The following is a 14,424-nucleotide window of genomic DNA, read 5'->3' as shown; positions in this document are numbered from 1 at the left end:
GTTTATTTAAGTTTGTCATAATTAACAGCTTTGTAAGCTGCCTTTTTAAGCCTTTCAACTAGGCAAGAAACCATGTAATCTCACCTAGCTATACCTGGGGAATTGGCCTGATAGTTCCACTGGGGATCTTCTCGGGGAACTGCTCTAATACCTTCCTGGAGTTCTGGCTCATGAAGCCAGTGGTTATCAGTGCGAGATTGGGCTAGAGAAAAAACTTTCCCGTTCATCTGGAGAGAGGGTAGAAGTTAGGATGACATTTAAATCACTCCAGGTTAAATTGTAGGACAGAGTTAGAATATCAGAATTCCTGTATATATTGAGTGGGATCTGATGAGAAAGAGCCTAAACGCTGGCTGGTTTGGGAAAGGTCAGATAAAGAAAAAGGCACATGTACCCTGACTATACCTTCAGCTCCAGTCACCTCTCTAAGAGGAAATTGTTGGGCAGGTGGGGGAGGGCTAGTTGTGGAACGAAACTGTAAGCCAGACCGGGTGTGAGGAGGGGAGGTGATAGAAGGATTATAGGGTGGGGGAGCAGAGACTGAGGAAGAACTGGGACCTGGCTTGGCCTTGTGAGGAGCAACCTGGGGAGAAGGGGAGAGGTCAGATGAGTCCGTAGAAAAGAAGGATTCAAAGGACTCAGAGCTTGGGGTGGAGACTGAAGGAACAGACAGGAGAGAGAGAAGAAAGATTTGGGATGAGTTGCATTGGGAGCAGTGACTAGGGAGGGACCGATGTGTAAAAGAATGCCTGGACATCAGGCACTTCAGACCATTTGCCCATATTTCGACAAAAATTATCTAGATCTTGTAGGATAGACAAATCAAAAGTGCCATTCTCTGGCCACTTGGAACTACTGTCGAGTTTGTATAGGGGCCAAGCGGTATTGTAGAAGAAAATAAGACACTTAGATTTTAGGTCAGGTGAGAGTTGAAGAGGTTTTAAGTTCTTGAGAACACAGGCTAAGGGAGAAGAAGGAGGAATGGAGGGTGAAATGTTGCCCATAGTGAAGGAGACAAGTTTAAAGAGAAGGGTAAAGACATGGAGAAGTGGGGTGGGGAGCAGCCCTGGGCTGCAACATGGGTGAGCAGCCAAAGCAGGCGTCCCCGCAACTGACTTGCCACCAAGGGAACGTGGGTTAATGATCAAGGCAGGCATCCCCGTGGAGATCAGCCACCAATGGAATGTGAGTGAATAATCAGAGAGGCATCCCCGCAATGATTAAATACCAAGAGAAGGCTGCCTCTGTAACCGGCGCTGGAGTTTTGGGTCCACGGAATAAAATGTGTCTCCTTTGTCTCCATCAGAAAATGAAAGGAATTGAAATGAAGAGAAGTGAGAGATTGAAGAGTGGCGCCAAGATTGAAAGGAGAAAGAGGTTGAGGGATAGTGAGAGAGGTTGGAGAAGAGAGTAAAAAGAAGCCGCTTACCCGATTTAAAATCAGTGAGATGTTCCTTGGGCTGGTTGGTCTGAGGACCCGAGGCTGTAGGTGGATCTCTTCAAGGAGTGAGGATGAGGAGAGCAGACTGGTCTCCCGAAGGAGTCCCGGGTTTCGGCACCAAATGTCTCATGCGTCCATGTGAAGAGACCAGCTATCAGGCTCTGTGTGAGCAACATGGCTATTTATTTCACCTGGGTGCAGGCAGGCTGAATCTGAAAAAGGAGTTAGCAAAGGGTGGTGGGATTATCATTAGTTCTTACAGGTTTTGGGATAGGCGATGGAGTTAAGAGCAATGTTTTGGGGGCAACGGGTGGATCTCACAAAGTACATTCTCAAGGGTGGGGGGAATTAGAACCTTCTTAAGGGTGGGGAGAATTACAAAGAAACTTCTTAAGGGTGGGAGAGATTACAAAGTACATTGATCAGCTAGAGTGGGGCAGAAACAAATCACAATGGTGGAATGTCATCAGTTAAGGCTATTTTCACTTCTGTGGATCTTCAGTTGCTTCAGGCCATCTCGATGTACACCTGTAGGTCACTGGGGATATGATGACTTAGCTTGGGCTCAGAGGCCTAACAGGCCCCTTTCTCTAATCCCCTACTCAGTCTATGTAACCCTTAAACAAACTTAGGCCAGATCATATCCCTGGGTCTATTCAAACCCTCCCCATGGTTCCCCAGCTTGTCCAAAGAAAACCCACATCCTCATCATGGTCTTCAAGACCTGACTCCATCTGCAACACCTGACTCCATCTGTAACCCCTCACCTCACCCCTCCTTGTTGCCTCTGTGACCCCATCTCCTCTATTCTACACACTCACTCAACCTCAGACACTCTGGCCTCCCTGCTGTTCTTCAGGCATGCCAGATACAGTCCTAGTTCAAGACCTTTGCATTTGCTGTTCCCCCTTTCTGAAACACTCTTCCCCTAGTTATGCCCTGTCTTGCTCCCTCACTTCGTTCAGATCTCGGCTCAAATAGTATCTTCTCAGTGAATCCTCCCCGACCACCCAATATAAAATTGCATTGTCCTCTACCTATATTCCCACCTTCCTCTCCCTGTTTGATTTTCTTCCTACCACAGCAGTTGTTGCCGTCTAACATACTGTCTACTCTTTATTGTGTTAATGTCTATGTCCCTCCCTAAAATGGGACCTCATGCAGGCAGAGCTCTTTACCTGTTTTGTTCAACAGCACCTAGAACAATGTCTAGGACACTGTGGGTGTTGAATAAATATCTGTTGAATAAAAGAACTGAGAGAGATGAGACTCATGTCCAGCCCAGACTTTCTTTTTTTTTGAGACAGAGTATCGCTTTGTCCCCAGTCTGGAGTGCAGTGGCATGATCTCGGCTCACTGCAACCTCTGCCTCCCGGGTACAAGCGATTCCCCTGCCTCAGCCTCCCAAGTAGCTGGGATTACAGGTGCCTGCCACCATGCCCAGCTAATTTTTGTATTTTTTAGTAGAGAAGGAGTTTCACCATGTTGGCAAAGCTGATCTTGAGCTCCTGACCTCAGGTTATCTGTCCGCCTCTGCCTCCCAAAGTGCAGCCCAGACTCATTTATATTCACTTGTTGAGAGACTTTGTGTGGTTCCCTCCTGAGTCCAGGCCTGGGTTTCTACATTGGTAAAATGGGGAAGGGTGTGTGTGTTTTTACGGGCCCATCTGACTCTGTTGGGTGTGATGGAGAGGCTATCTTGAGAAAACAGTGTGCTGCCCCCTCGTGACAAGGCGGACTCTTCCCCAGTACCATCAAGTCTTAGGCTTCTAACTTCCAACTCTGCTGGGAAATACATGTTAGGAGGGCATCCCCTGCCCCGGAGTCATTCTTTCTGCTGTCTCACCTCCACCAACCCATCCCCACCCTCAGCATACGAGGCCTGTGAAGGTCCTCTTGGTCTTTGATGCCTTTCACACCAATTGCCTTTCATGTCACTGTGACCCTGTGTTATGGGCTAAATGTGCCCCCTCCATTACTCCCCATTTCATGTTTGAAGTCCTAACCTCCAGTACCTCAGAATGTGACTGAATTTAAAGGCAGGGTCACCAGGCTCAGGGATAAGATGGCCATTAACAAGCCAAGGAGAGAGGCCTCAGAAGAAACCAACTCTGCTAATACCTTATCTCAGACCTCTAGCCTCCAGAACTGTGAGAAAACACATTTCTGCTTAACCCACTCAGTATGTGGTACTTTCCTATGGCCACTCTAGCAAATGAATACACCCTTGAACTCACAGAATAATTTATTATTTTTTTTAATTTATTTTTTTGTTGTTGTTGAGACAGAGTCTCGCTCTGTCACCCAGGCTGGAGTGCAGTGGCTGGATCTCAGCTCACTGCAAGCTCTGCCTCCCGGGTTTACGCCATTCTCCTGCCTCAGCCTCCCAAGTAGCTGGGACTACAGGCGCCCACCACCTCGCCCGGCTAGTTTTTTGTATTTTTTAGTAGAGATAGGGTTTCACCGGGTTAGCCAGGATGGTCTTGGCCTCCCAAAGTGCTGGGATTACAGGCTTGAGCCACCGCGCCCGGCCAGAATAATTTATTTCATTTGTTGTAGTTCAACTCCAAAAGCACCATGTGGGGACAAGTTGTTCCCATTCCACCTTGGGAGTGGAGGCCAGGCGAAGGAAAGACAGTAGGGCCAAAGCTATCACTCTAGGAAGCTCATGAGGAAGGAACCCATCTGCCCAGCTCTCCTGAATCCTAGAGGCTAGCCAGAGCTCCCTCTTGCCTCTGCAATTCCACCTACCTGGAATGCCCATCTCTGTAGATCTTCTCTGTCTTGCAAGGCCCAATTTAGAGCTTCCTACTTCTCCCCTTCCTCTCTCACTTCCTGTTCCAGCCCATACTGAACTGCAACAGCTTAATCCTGACCCCTTGCTGGCCTCAAGTTTGGGTCCCGGGCTGCCTGTGTCCTGTGGCCAGGCGGCCGCCTCCTTCTTTGCTCAGTAATGCTATGATGTAGTCTCCCAATTCCCAGCCTGCTCTGGACTCAGCTGTTGTGCCTAGGTCTTGCAGCTCCCTTATGGCTGACCAGTGCCTCACCATCAGAAAGCCCCAAGGTAGGCTGCTTCATATTTTTGTATTTCACTTACTACAAATTGTGTTTGGGCAGTTTTGCAGGGTGTGGGCCTTCCCGTAATTTCTTTCTTGTGTTTGTTTTGAGACAGAGTCTTGCTCTGTCACCTAGGCTGGAGTGCAGTGGTGCAATCTTGGCTCACTGCAACCTCCACCTCCCAAGTTCAAGCGATTGTCTTGCCTCAGCCTCCGTAGTAGCTGGGACTACAGCCACACGCTACCATACTGAGCTAATTTTTGTATTTTTAGTAGAGATGGGGTTTCACTATATTAACCAGGTTGGTCTTGAACTCCTGACCTCAAGTGATCTGCCCACCTTGGCCTCCAAAAGTGCTGGGATTACAGGTGTGAGCCACCATGCCCGGCTTTGCCTGAAATTTCTCTACCTCTGACCAGGTGACCTCAAGATGGTCTTCCAGGCTGGGTGCAGTGGCTCATGTCTGTAATCCCAGGACTTTGGGAGGTTGAGGCAGGCGGATTGCTTGAGCCTAGGAGTTCAAGACTAGCCTGGGCAACATGGCAAAAACCCATCTCTACAAAAAATACAAGAAAAAATTAGCCAGGCCTGGTGGCACACGCCTGTACTCCAGCTACTAGGGAGGCTGAGGTTGGAGAATTGAGTGAGCTCAGGAGGCCAAGGCTGCAGTGAGCTGACATCACACCATTAGCACTCTGGTCTGGGCAAACAGAGCAAGACTCTATGTCTCACAAAAAATATATATATATCTTCCAGAAACAAACCCTTCTAGGATGCTAGAAGAACTGGGAAATTTTTCTTTCTCTTTAAATAAATTATTTGCAAAGTCATATATATATATATATATATATTTTTTTTTTTTTTTTAATTGTGGTAAAATACACCTAACAAAGTTTACAATTTTTTTTTTTTTTTTTTGAGATGGAGTTTCACTCTTGTTGCCCAGGCTGGAGTGCAATGGCGCAAATCTTGGCTCACCACAACCTCTGCTTCCCAGGTTCAAGCGATTCTCCTGACTCAGCCTCCCGAGTAGCTGGGATTATAGGCATGGGCCACCATGCCCGGCTAATTTTGCATTTTTAGTAGAGACAGGGTTTCTCCATGTTGGTCAGGCTGGTCTTGAACTCCCAAATCAGGTGATCCACTCACCTCGGCTTCCCAAATTGCTGGAATTACAGGTGTGAGCTACCGTGCCTGGCCACAAAGTTTGAATAATATTCCATTGTATGTACATACATCTTTATTCATGCATCCATACATCAATGCATGGGTTGCTTCTCCCTTTTGGCTACCGTGAAATGATACTGCTATGAACATTCATGTAATTTCATTTTCTTCTGCTCTAACTCCAACTGGAATAAAGCTAGGCCCTTGACTAAGTCCTGAAAGGGTTTAAGGTCTCATAACAAAGGGACCTGGGCTCTACCTTGTGGGTGAAGCCTGTCTTAGAATCCCAGATCCCACATCCCACGGTCTCCACAATGTTTTGTTTTTTTTTTTTAACACATGGTTTCACTTTTGTTGCCCAGGCTGGAGTGCAATGGCACAATCACGGCTCACTGCAACCTTTGCCTCCCGGGCTCAAGCGATCCTCCCGCCTCGGCCTCCTGAGTAGCTGGGACTACAGGTGTACATGAGCCACCACGTCCTGCTAATTTTTGTATTTTTTGTAGAGACGGGGTTTGGCCATGTGGGCCAGGCTAGTCTTGAACTCCTGGGCTTAAGCGATCCGCCCACTTCGGCCTCCCAAAGTGATGGGATTACAAGCGTGAGCCACCGCGCCAAACATGGTGGTCTCCACATTTCATCCAGAACCAGTCAAAGGCCTTGACCTCGAGCTTAACACAGACCTGAACCTTTGCTCTTCCTGTTTTCCCTTATCAGTAAACAGTCCCACAGCCACCCAGCTGCACAAGTCAGAAGCTTGGAAAACATATTCGACGTTCTCATTCCCTTACATCCATCCATTCCAAGTTCTGATACTTCTGTCTCCTAAATATTCCTCAAATATTTCTCAAAGTGGGCAAAATATTTCTTTGCCCACTTTTTATTTCCCTCTGCTTTGCTACAATCACCTGTCTGCTGGAAGACTACAAAAGACTCACTGGTCTCCCAGCTCCCACTTTTGCACTCACTATCTCCAGGCCATTCTCTGTTACTTGTTTCTATTGTTACTATTATTTTGAGACGGAGTCTCGCTCTGTCGCCCAGGCTGGAGAGCAGTGGCGCGATCTAGGATCACCGCAACCTCCGCCTCCCGGGTTCAAGCGATTGAACCTCCAGCCTCAGCCTCCCGAGTAGCCTATTATTTATTTCTAAAAGTAGGTGATACAGCCATACGATTTAACAATTCCTGCTCTACAGGTCCTCTCTACAGAGGCAACAGGTGCTCTCCATTCCGTGGTCTCCTTCCAGATATTCTGGGCCTCCCTGGGAGCTCACCTGGCCGGATACCTTCCCCCACCCACTTTCCTACAGGGCCAGGGGCCTCCTCGCTCCGCTTGAGAGGCTCCATCCAGGCGCTCCCTCCCTATCGTCCGTCTCCCTTGGGCACTGCCCGGCCTCCCAGGCTGGGCTGAGTAGGCCAGTCTCTGGTCAGTCATTCTTCTGTTCCAAAGCTCGAAAGCCTTCGCAGCCCTGAGAATGAAACCCCCTGCTCTCAGCACCGACTCCTTCAGGCCAGGTGGCCCCTCCGCACCCTCTCTTAAGCCAGTTTTCGCGTCATCTCTTCCCAGCGGCCCGCCCGCCACGTCATCTCTACCACAGCACCAGTCCTCCACGGCCCTTGACAATACTTGGGAGGGCAAGTTCATAGGTGAGTTCGCACGCTCTTCCTAGGAGGGAGGAGCGCGGCGGGAGGGGCCGGCAGGCGGGCTTGGCCCGGGAGCGGGGAATAAGGTCGCTCCGCGCCTCTCAGTTTAGCAGAGGAAGACTATTAACCCAGAAACCCTTTCGCCTCGGGCTGGCGAGCTCCTCCCCGCCCTACTCCCTCCGCGCGAAGAAGACTGAGCCTGCGCAACAGGGACTGCGCCTGCGCAAAAGACCACGCGGGCGGGGGAGGAAACTGCAACTCCCGGCAGGCAGGTGGTATTTTTCATTCCCTCCCGTGACCAGTGACTTCCGGCGCGAAGGGGCGGGGCTGGGCTCGCGGCTGAGCCAGCAGCTGCAGCAGCTACGGGAGTGGCCGGGTGGCCGGCTGGCGCCAGCCGCCATGGAGGCCGTGCCCCGCATGCCTATGATCTGGCTGGATCTGAAGGAGGCTGGTGACTTCCACTTCCAACCAGCTGTTAAGAAGGTGAGCTTGCCTTCCGTCTTCTCCCCCATCCGCCGCGTATCTCCGTCGTCTGCCAGCGCGTGACGCCCCCTGCGCGCTCATCACCTCAGGCCCCGTCGCAGGGTCCGGTGAGGCCAGGAGGGGCTTCCTCCAGTGTTCCTCAACCTGTCCCACACCCAGGGGCTCGCAGGCCATTCTTCTCCCCGATAGCCCGGTGCTAGCACCTGCATCTTCATCTGAACCCGCTTCCCGACTTCTGCCCCGAGTCATCCGCAGTTCCCACTGAGGCACCACACTTCCTCCTTCTGACGCTCGGGACCCAGTTCTGCCCCGCCCCTCCTCCATGGCTGGACCGCCCCGCGCGGGAGCGGTGGGCGGCCCTGACCGTGCGGATTCTTCTGCTGCGCCCGGCCCTCCTGGGACAGACGCTGGGGATGGCTCAGGGCGTGTGTTTAAGACGTGAGCCCCGGTGACCCAGGGAGATGCCCGACCCGTGCGGTGAGGGTTTGTTTTAAAATTGCTGCGATGCTGTATGGTCTCTCCTTCGGGAGTCTCTTTGGACCAAACGATACAATCCCATGACATTTTTAGGAGGGTTACTGCGTTTCGTAACCGACTGGAGGGCATAAACAGTGTTGTAGAGCTTAGAGAAATCTTACTGTGTTGGAAGAACAGACGGGCAGGTTTGGCGTTGACTAAGGCAAGGAACTTATGTGGAGAGGTCCAGGTATGGTGATTGAACACAGGTGCCCTCTGAGACATCCGCTGTGTTGGTAGCACTGAGGGCTAGATAGAGCAGAAGTGAAAAGGAACAACCAGGAGGCTGTCGCAGGTGGGGGGCCTTGTGGGCATAGCACAGCAGATGCCAGAGTAAGCCCCAGTCTAGATGGTGCACCACTTAGCGAGATGCTTGGGAAAACAAATAGGAAAAAGAAAATGGGTTTTGAAGTAGTTTCCCAAGAAGCTATCTCCCCTTTTCTCTCCATACACCATTGCCTTAGTTCAGACAGTGTTTGAGTCCATCATTTAGCCTGTTGGGCCCAGGAAATGAGGCTAATTGATCCAAACTTCTAGAATTTTGTTAACTGTTATCCATACGTTACTCTCTTCATCTGCTGCTGTTTTTTGTTTGTTTGTTTGTTTGTTTGTTTTTGAGACGGAGTTTCGCTCTTGTTGCCCAGGCTGGAGTGCAGTGGTGCGATCTTGGCTCACCGCAACCCCCGCCTCCCGGGTTCAAGCGATTCTCCTGCCTCATCCTCCCGAGTAGCTGGGATTACAGGCACGCGCCACCATGCCTGACTAATTTTGTATTTTTAGTAGAGACGGGGTTTCGCCATGTTGGTCAGACTGGTCTTGAACTCCCGACCTCAGGTGACCCGCCTGCCTCGGCCTCCCAAAGTGCTGGGATTACAGGCCTTCTTCTGCTCTTTCATAAAAATACAATTGGGTGAATTTTTCTAAGACACAACAAAACTCCTGTTTTCTTTCTTTCTTTTTTTTTTTTGAGACGGAGTCTCACTTTGTCACCCAGGCTGGAGTGCAGTGGCGCCATCTCGGCTCACTGCAAGCTCCACCTCCTGGGTTCACACCATTCTCCTGCCTCAGCCTCCCAAGTAGCTGGGACTGCAGGCGCCCGCCAGCACGCCCGGCTAATTTTTTGTATTTTTAGTAGAGACGGGGTTTCATCGTGTTAGCCAGGATGGTCTCCTGACCTAGTGATCTACCCACTTCGGCCTCCTAAAGTGCTGGGATTATAGGCGTGAGCCACTGCGCCAGGCCAAAACTCCTGTTTTCTATTTTACAGAATGGAGCCAGTATCTTTTTTTTTTTTTTTTTTTTTTGAGATGGAGTCTTGGAATAGAGCTAGTATCTTTACTTTTCCATTAGAGTTCTTCCAGAGTTATCCCAGTTCTTTCAGCATTTATTGAGTCCCCACTGTGTTCTTCATCTACTGTGTGCATCTGATAGAGGTACCCTAGATTCTGTTCGCAGTCACTTGTTTCCTTACCATACTGTTTCCTCTTCTGTGCCTTTGGTCATGGAATTCCTCCTGCCTAGAAGAGCTCTCATTTTGCCCTGTGGGGTGGTGAGGTGCCCTTCTTCAATCTCTGTGAATTCATTTTCTTGTCTCCCATCCAACTTTCAAGGTCCAGCTTAAGCTCTCCTTTCTGCAGAGCCTTTCTTTTTTTTTTTTTTTTTTTTTTTTTATTCCGAGTCTTCCCGCTTTCCCCAGGCTGGAGTGCAGTGGCCGGATCTCAGCTCACTGCAAGCTCCGCCCCCCGGGTTCACGCCATTCTCCGGCCTCAGCCTCCCGAGGAGCTGGGACCACAGGCGCCGCCACCTCGCCCGGCTATTTTTTGTATTTCTTAGTAGAGACAGGGTTTCACCGTGTTAGCCAGGATGGTCTCGATCTCCTGACCTCGTGATCCGCCCATCTCGGCCTCCCAAAGTGCTGGGATTACAGGCTTGAGCCACCGCGCCCAGCCTGCAGAGCCTTTCTTAATCTTCCTACCTGGATTAATCTTTCTTTTCTCTTAATTCCTTAACTCTTTTCATCCTTTCCCTGGTGACAGTTATGTATACCGTGTTTTAACCCCGCTGTTCAAGTGTGCGTTACCTGAGAAGTATCCCTGTGTTCCCCAGAGCCTAACAGTGTACCCTCTACATAGTTGGCAGTCAGAAAAATCTTTCTCAAATGATTGAATGACAGCTGAGAGGAAATTTAGAGATGGTGACCATAAATATATGGGAATGCAGTGGATAAGATCTTGGCCCACAAACTCCTAGGACGTATTTTTGTTTGAGTTTAGCCTTTGCTGCTCTGACCACTCACACGGAGCGGAAAGGGTATTGTGTGACCAGTGACTTCCCTCGAAGCACCTGGGCCTCCAGGAGAGGAGTTGCTCATTAGCCCTTTAGCCCGAGATGGTATCAGATACGAAACAATTCCTTCCATAGACATTGGAGGAAACTATGCAGACACCAACCACTGCAGCCTGGGGACTCTTCCCAACCTGCACCCCCTTCCCCAACTGCAGAGCCCCTTCTCTGCCTTCTGCCACTGGTACCCTTGTCCTTCTTTATCCTTGCTCTGAGCTGTGGGAACCTCTGCCAGTGAATTGGAGCCGAGGGTTAGAATTTAATGTAGGTTAGAAGGGTGAAAATTGGTTCTGTTTACATCAACTGGTTAAGTACTATGCTGAACCCTGATAAGCAGACAAATAAGAGACAGCCTTTTTTTTTCCAAGGAATTCATAAAGGAAATTTAAAAATTAGAGTGATGACAGTAATGTAAGAGTAGAAGTATTTGTAGGCCAGGCGCGGTGGCTCATGCCTGTAATCCCAGCACTTTGGGAGGCTGAAGTGAGCGGATCACCTGGTCAGGAGATCAAGACCATCCTGGCCAACACAGTGAAACCCCATCTCTACTAAAACTACAAAATATTAGCTAGTCGTAGTGGCGGGCACCTGTAGTCCCAGCTACTTGGGAGGCTGAGGCAGGAGAACCCGGGAGGCGGAGCTTGCAGTGAGCCAAGATGGCGCCACTGCACTCCAGCCTGGGCGACACAGCAAGACTACGTCTCAAAAAGAAAAAAAAAGAGAGAGAAGTATTTGCAGTGTATAGAAATACCAGCCTAAGGAGGGGCCATCAGAGAAGGCTTGCCAGAGATGGGTTTTAAAGGATGAATAGGAGTTTTCCAAACAGGTAAAGGGGTTCGTTGTTTGAGAGGACTGGGCTTTTGACACATCTTTCATGGTGGCCAGGGGACATGCCTTCCATTAAGGCATAATGTGAGCCGGGCGCGGTGGCTCAAGCCTATAATCCCAGCACTTTGGGAGGCCGAGACGGGCGGATCACGAGGTCAGAAGATCAAGACCATCCTGGCTAACACAGTGAAACCCCGTCTCTACCAAAAAATACAAAAAACTAGCCGGGCGAGGTGGCGGGCGCCTGTAGTCCCAGCTACTTGGGAGGCTGAGGCAGGAGAATGGCGTGAACCCGGGAGGCGGAGCTTGCAGTGAGCTGAGATCCCGCCAGGACCCCCAGCCTGGGGGAAAGAGGGAAACTCCGTCCTAAAAAAAAAAAAAAAAAAAGGCATAATGTGAAATAGAAGCCAGAAAAGCAGGATGGTTTTGAACTGCAGTGGCTAACTTTAGGTTAGGATATTGGACCCATGTAACTTGTTTTTTTGTGTTTTTTTTGAGACAGAGTTTTGCTTTCGTTGCCCAGGCTGGAGTGCAATGGCACCATCTCAGCTCACCATAACCTCTGCCTCCCAGGTTCAAGTGATTCTCCTGCCTCAGCCTCTCAAGTAGCTGGGATTACAGACATGCACCACCATGCCCGGCTAATTGTGTATTTTTAGTAGAGATGGGGTTTCTCCATGTTGGTCAGGCTGGTCTTGAACTCCCGACTTCAGGTGATTTGCCTGCCTCGGCCTCCCAAAGTGCTGGAATTACAGGCATGAGCCACCACACCCAGCCAGACCCACGTAATTTTTTTAGTGGGGAAATGCTGCTGGCCCTTCATCTTCTTAACTTGTACTTTGGAGGAAACTGATGATGGATAACTCTTGTCCTCTTTATCAGTGAGTGATTTGGCCTCAGGTATTACTGTTTAAAGTTCTTTCTTCTTTGTGACCTAAACACTTGCCCTTAACCAGCTCTACTTGAGCTCAAGTCCAGCTCACTTGGACTGAGCTGTTAGACATTCATCCCTGATTCATTCATTGAACAAATAATTATTGAGTGCCTGTCATGTGCCAGCCCTGGGTACAGTGGTGACAAAAACCTGTGTCTTGGCTGGGAGCAGTGGTTCTCACCTGTAATCCCAAACTTTTGGGAGGCTGAGGCAGGTGGATCACTTGAGTCCAGGAGTTTGAGACCAGCCTGGCCAACATGGTGAAACCCCATCTCTACTGAAAATACAAAAATTAGGTGGGCATGGTGGTGAGCGCCTAGCTACTTAGGAGACTGAGGTGGGAGGATTACTTGAGCCCAGGAGGTGGATGTTACATTGAGCCAAGCTCACACCACTGTACTCTAGTCAGGGCAACAGAGTGAGACCCTGTCTCCAAAAAAACCCCACAAAACCCTGTCTTCATTGAAACTTACCTTCTAGAAATCTACACAGTAACCCTCATCCTCAAGTGCAGGTGTACGTCTGGCTGGTAGCCACCCTGCCTGTCACTTGGCTTCTCTTCATCTTCCTTCCTCCCACTCTGGCTAAGTTGATCTCTCAATCTCTACTTTCCCATCAGGCTGCTCATGGCCTGTCCCCAGCTCGCTTCAGCCTGCTTCTCTAACTTCACTCCCCAATCCTCTCCTATGAGAACTTTCAGCTTCTCTTTTTCCACATCTGGTCACTGCCCTTGCTCAGGCCCTTACTCAAATTCCCTTCCTCCTGTTTATCACACGGGTTGAACTGTACTTCATTAGGGTCCTCTTAGCCGCCCAACAAGTGTGATGGCCAGAAATAAGAAAGAACTTTACCCTCCTCTGAATTCAGACTGTCTTGCTCTGCACCACTGGGCTAGACTGCACCCCACACAGTGCACACTGTTTTTTTTTCTTTTTTTCTTTTTTTTTTGAGACAGTCTCGCTCTGTCACCCAGGCTGGGGTATAATGGTGCAGTCTCACTGCAACCTTTGCCTCTGGGTTCAAGCAGTTTTTGTGCCTCAGCCTCCCGAGTAGCTGGGATTACAGGCATGTACCACCACGCCCAACTAATGTTTGTATTTTTAATAGAGATGGGGTTTCGCCATGTTGGCTAGGCTAGTCTCAAACTCCTGGCCTCAGGTGATCCGCCTGCCTTGGCCTCCCAAAGTGTTGGGATTACAGGCATGAGCCACTGTGCCTGGCCCACAGTGCACACTCTTGTTGCCTTTTTTTACTGTTCATTTTATTCACATCCAGGTAGAAGCCTGGGTTTTCAGGTTTATGGAATTTTTTCCCCTTCCAGATTTTCCATGGGATGGCTGGCTCTTGAAAAACTAACTTGCACATGTATATACATACACAAACACACACATAGAAAGGTAAATAAGAGGACTAGAGGCCTTAAAGGCCCTTGGCTGTTCAGCAGTGAGGGGCATGGGACATTGCCAGTTACCTGTGGTGGTGACCTGTCTTATCTCTTGTCACAGATTTGGAGTCACCCAGTTGGTCTGCCTATGCCTGTCTGTTCACTTGTATTTGTAGCAGAACAGCTCCAGGCACAGATGACCTGGATTGTCCATTCTTCTCTGACTTGAATCTCATACACCAGAGGCCTATATCCATTTCACTTAAGAGTTTAGACCAGATTCTTTCCTTTACTCAGTACATAATAAAATACCTGTGTATAGGGAGTGCTTAACAAGCATTGGTTTAATGACCTAGTTTAGTTCTAGGACCTTCTGGGAGAAGACTCAGGTTACCTGTGTTGTTCAGACAGGCAAGGGGCCATTCAGAAAAGATGTGGGAACGAGGCCTTGAGTATTATTGTAGGGATTAGACAAGGGGAGGATGAAGGTATGTTCTTGTCCCCAGTACTCTTGGCCTGTGGCGGTTTTCTTTCAGGCTTGCTGACATGGACCAAGGAGCTGAAGATTTCACTTGGCAATGCGCCATTCTCTGAATATAATTAGTCTCATTTGAAATTTAGTAACT

The 14,424-nt window shown here is 49.5% G+C and overlaps 1 protein-coding gene across 2 annotated transcripts in view; it reads left to right on the top strand.

Annotated features, from left to right (window-relative positions):
* The first annotated feature begins 7,600 nt into the window (after nucleotides 1-7,600).
* The window catches only part of PTPN23 (protein tyrosine phosphatase non-receptor type 23), a 34,972-nt gene continuing 28,148 nt past the window's right edge, over nucleotides 7,601-14,424 (top strand). The window contains exon 1 of one of the 2 annotated variants that reach the window (XM_003894503.5): nucleotides 7,601-7,793. In XM_003894503.5, the coding sequence (XP_003894552.1) occupies nucleotides 7,710-7,793 (84 nt within the window). In that variant the 5' untranslated portion in view covers nucleotides 7,601-7,709. The other variant, XM_009200915.4, reaches the window with a different exon arrangement.

The sequence above is a fragment of the Papio anubis genome, chromosome 2 (genome assembly GCF_008728515.1).
Source record: "Papio anubis isolate 15944 chromosome 2, Panubis1.0, whole genome shotgun sequence".
Classification (NCBI taxonomy): Eukaryota; Metazoa; Chordata; class Mammalia; order Primates; family Cercopithecidae; genus Papio; species Papio anubis.
The sequence above is the reverse complement of the archived record's forward strand: the minus strand, read 5'-3'. Positions and strand labels throughout refer to the sequence as shown.